The following is a 4194-nucleotide window of genomic DNA, read 5'->3' as shown; positions in this document are numbered from 1 at the left end:
GTGATCCACCCGTCTCGGCCTCCCAAAGTGCTGGGATTACAGGCTTGAGCCACCGCGCCCGGCCGAGATGGGGTTCTGCCACATTTGCCAGGCTAGTCTCGGACTCCTGGCCTCAAGTGATCCTCCCACCTCAGCCTCCCAAAGTGCTGGGATTATAGCCATGAGCCACTGCACTTGGCCTAGAAGGAACAGAAACTTTTTTTTTTTGAGATGGAGTTTTGCTGTTGTTGCCCAGGCTGGAGTACAGTGGCACAATCTTGGCTAACTGCAGCCTCTACCTCCTGGGTTTAAGCAATTCTCCTGTCTCAGCCTTCCAAGTAGCTGGGATTACAGGTGCCCACCACCATGCCCAGCTAACTTTTTTGTATTTTTAGTAGAGATGGGTTTTCACTGTGTTTAAACATCACTGTGTTGGCCAGGCTGGTCTCAAACTCCTGACATCAAGTGATCCACGTGCTTCAGCTTCCCAAAGTGCTGGGATTACAGGTGTGAGCCACTGCACCCAGCCAGAAATTTTTTGGTCAAGTTTCAGTTCTCTCCAAATAAAAATGGCCTGGTCCAAAATGGGCTTCCTTAGCCCTGAGCTGACAGGCCACCCTGACCCAGCTATGAATGGATGAGAGGGGTGGGGATGGAAGCCAGAGTCAGGATTCCTTAACACCTTTCCTTCAGATGAAATCCACGATGGGATGAACCTGGAGCTTTATTACCAATAGATGAGAATCCTCATCTTCCTGCTTCCCTGCTCTCTCCCATCCTCATCCCCCACACTGGGATAGATGCTTGTTTGTAAAAACTCAATAAAGACTTAGATGTTGCTTTGTTGCTGTCTCTTTGCATGAGAGCTGTCTAGTGATGGATGGATCGGTCGCTGTTTGGTCATCACTGCACCATCACTATGTACCTGCTGAAATAAGAGCTCCAGATCAACTGGATCCATGAGGGCAGAGTAGACCAGCAGGCTGGGAGTCTGTGTAGGAGCCCAGAGAGAGCTCTGGGGTTTGCTGTGGGTGTCTGAAGGTCAAGAGACGCTGGGATTATTGTCACCCTAATAGACCAAAGAGCCTCCAGGTAATGACAGTAGATGTAATTGTTAGGAATTAAGATTCTGAAATCACAGACCTGAGGAGGTATAGATGAGTTTAAAGCATGTTTAAACATCCACAGTTCCTGGCACCATTTTTTTTTTTTTTAAGACGGGGTCTTGCTCTGTCACCCAGGCTGGAATGCAGTGGTGCGACCATAGCCCACTGCAGCCCTGAAGTGGACTCACACGGTCCTCCTGCATCAGCCTCCCAAGTAGCTGGGCAGTGTATACCACCATGCCTGATAAAAGTTTTTTATTTTTATTTTTTTTGAGACAGAGTCTCGCTCTGTCGCCCAGGCTGGAGTGCAGTGCAACCTCTGTCTCCTGGGTTCAAGCAATTCTCCTGCCTCACCTGAGTGCTGGGATTACATACCATGTCCGGCATTTTAAAATTTTTTGTAGAGAAAGGATATCCCTATGTTGCCCAGGATCGTCTTGAACTCCTGACCTCAGACGATCGTCCAGCCTTGGCCTCCCAAAGTACTGAGATTATAGGCGTGAGCCATCATGCTGGGCCCTGGCACTTCTTTTCAAGACAAAAATAAGGTGATACTAGACAGTGTGGCACTATAAGTGTGGCTACATGAGCCCAGTCTCAAGAGTCAGACCAACTAGATTTGAATTTTTTTTTTTTTGAGACGCAGCCAGCCCAGGCTGGAGTGCAGTGGTGCGATCTTGGCTCACTGCAAGCTCCGCCTCCCGGGTTCATGCCATTCTCCTGACTCAGCCTCCTGGGTAGCTGGGAGTACAGGCGTCCACCACCACGCCTGGCTAATGTTTTGTATTTTTTTCATAGAGATGGGGTTTCACCGAGTCAGCCAGGATGGTCTCAATCTCCTGACCACGTGATCCGCCTGCCTTGGCCTCCCAAAGTGCTGGGATTACAGGCGTGAGCCACTGCGCCCGGCTTAGATTTGAATTTTGATTGATCCTTAGCATGTGATTCTTTTGCCTCAGCCTCCTGAGTAGCTGGAAGTTACAGGTGCACGCCACCACACCTAGCTAATTTTTTTAGTAGAGTTGGGGTTTCACCATGTTAGCCATGATGGTCTTGATCTCCTGACCTCATGATCTGTTCGCCTCAGCCTCCCACAGTGCTGGGATTACAGGCATGAGCCACTGCGCCCGGCCCTGAATTTCTTATTTCTTATACCACTCCTCCCACCAGTGGTGAGCATTAATACATTTAAGTGACTCTAGAAACTTTCTGAAATGACCTAGAGTTTTCATCATACGGGGATAATTATATATTCTGTAATATTTATATGCCATTCCACAGTTTGCTTTTCTATGCTTTATTTTTTTAATTATTATTTTTGATTATTATTATTTTGTGAGATGGAATTTTGCTCTTTTTGCCCAGGCTAGGGTGTGATGGTGCAATCTTGGCTCACTACAACCTCTGCCTGCCAGGTTCAAGCGATTCTCGCCTCAGCCTCCCAAGTACCTAGGACTACGGGCAGGAGCCACCACACCTGGCTAATTTTTTGTATTTCCAGCAGAGACGGGGTTTCACCATGTTGACCAGGCTGGTCTCAAACGCCTGAGCTCAAGTGATCCACCCGCCTCAGCCTCCCAAGGTGCTGGGATTACAGGTGTGAGCCCTTAGGCCAGCCATGATTTAGCAATTTTGAAACTACTTTTGTGGGTATGGGCACATGGGCCCATGTAATACACAAACAGGGTTGAACAAATAAGAGAGCTGGGTGTCTCACTGTGGAGAAGGAAGTTACAAATAAAACAGGAGATGGGAGTGCTTAAAATGAACCTTGTAGGATTGGATTTGGAGGCATCAGTCTGAATTCAAGGTTTTTGTTTAATAGATATATCGATACCTATAGATGTGTGTATACATATATATATTTCCTTGCTCTGTCCACTTCGAGGGACCAGAAACTGACACTCCAGTAGGAGTGAGTACCCATCCTGGAACATAAAGAGAACACTAGTGGGATAACAGGGCCGGGGCTGGAATTTGTGGTTTAGTTAATAGTATATTGATATTAGTCTCTTAGTGTTGATAATTGTATTATGGCAGGGTTTCTGAGCTTTGGCATTGTTGACCTTTTTGGGTTGGATTTTTTTTTTTTTTTGGAGACAGAGTCTCGCTGTGTCGCCTAGGCTAGGGTGCAGTGACACGATCTTGGCTCACTGAAACCTCCACTCCCTGTTCAAGCAGTTCTCCACCTCAGCCTCCCAAGTAGCTGGGATTACAGGTGCCTGCCACCACGCCTGGCTAATTTTTGTATTTTTAGTAGAGATGGGTTTTCACCATGTTGGCCAGGCTGGTCTTGAACTCCTGACCTCGTGATCCACCCACCTTGGCCTCCCAAAGTGCTGGGATTATAGGCGTGAGCCACCACACCCGGCCTTTTTTTTTTTTGAGACAGTCTCACTCTGTCACCCAGGAGTGCAGTGGGAAGCTTATGGCTAATTGCAGCCTTTTAACTCCCAGACTCAAGATCCTCCCACCTCAGCCTTCCAAGTAGCTGGGATTACAGGCACGTGCCACCACAACCAGTGAAGTATTTTTGTAGAGATGGGGTCTTGCCATGTTGCCCAGGCTTGTCCCAGACTCTGGGTTCACCTTCCAAAGCCCTAGATTATAGGTGTGAGCCACCACGCCCAGCCCTTGGGTTGGATAATTCCTTTGGTTGGGGCTGTGCCTTGCAGGATGTTAGCAGCATCCTTGGCATATAATACTAAATGCCAGTAGCCAGTAGCATCTCCTGTTCCAAAATGTCTGAAGATGTTGTAATAACCAAAAATGTATCAAGATGTTGCCAAATGTCCCTTGGGAAACAAAGTCCCTACTGGTTGAGAATTTTGTTCTATTATTTATTTAAGACTCTAATTATAGGGAAGGCTGGGTGAAGGGTACATGAAAACCCCACTGTTTTTCTAACTGCCCATGTCTAAAATTATTTTTTTAAAAAAGTATCTTTTTGCCCAGGCACAGTGGCCAAAATCCCAGCACTTTGGGAGGCCGAGGTGGGTGGATCACCTGAGGTCAAGAGTTCAAGACCAGCCTGACCAACATGGAGAAACCCCATCTCTACTAAAAATACAAAATTAGCCGGGCATGGTGGTGCATGCCAGTAATCCTA

The 4194-nt window shown here is 47.4% G+C and overlaps 1 protein-coding gene across 3 annotated transcripts in view; it reads left to right on the top strand.

The window, feature by feature from the left end:
• The window catches only part of UBL5 (ubiquitin-like 5), a 3169-nt gene extending 2345 nt beyond the window's left edge, over window positions 1–824 (top strand). For 2 of the 3 annotated variants that reach the window (XM_011954885.1, XM_011954886.1), the window contains exon 5: window positions 673–819. In XM_011954885.1, the coding sequence (XP_011810275.1) occupies window positions 673–716 (44 nt within the window). In that variant the 3' untranslated portion in view covers window positions 717–819. Of the gene's footprint in view, window positions 1–672 lie in introns of all 3 variants that reach the window. The other variant, XM_011954884.1, reaches the window with a different exon arrangement.
• The last annotated feature ends 3370 nt before the right edge of the window (window positions 825–4194 follow it).

Source organism: Colobus angolensis, unplaced genomic scaffold (assembly GCF_000951035.1).
Source record: "Colobus angolensis palliatus isolate OR3802 unplaced genomic scaffold, Cang.pa_1.0 Scaffold39, whole genome shotgun sequence".
NCBI classification, from domain to species: domain Eukaryota; kingdom Metazoa; phylum Chordata; class Mammalia; order Primates; family Cercopithecidae; genus Colobus; species Colobus angolensis.
The sequence above is the reverse complement of the archived record's forward strand: the minus strand, read 5'-3'. Positions and strand labels throughout refer to the sequence as shown.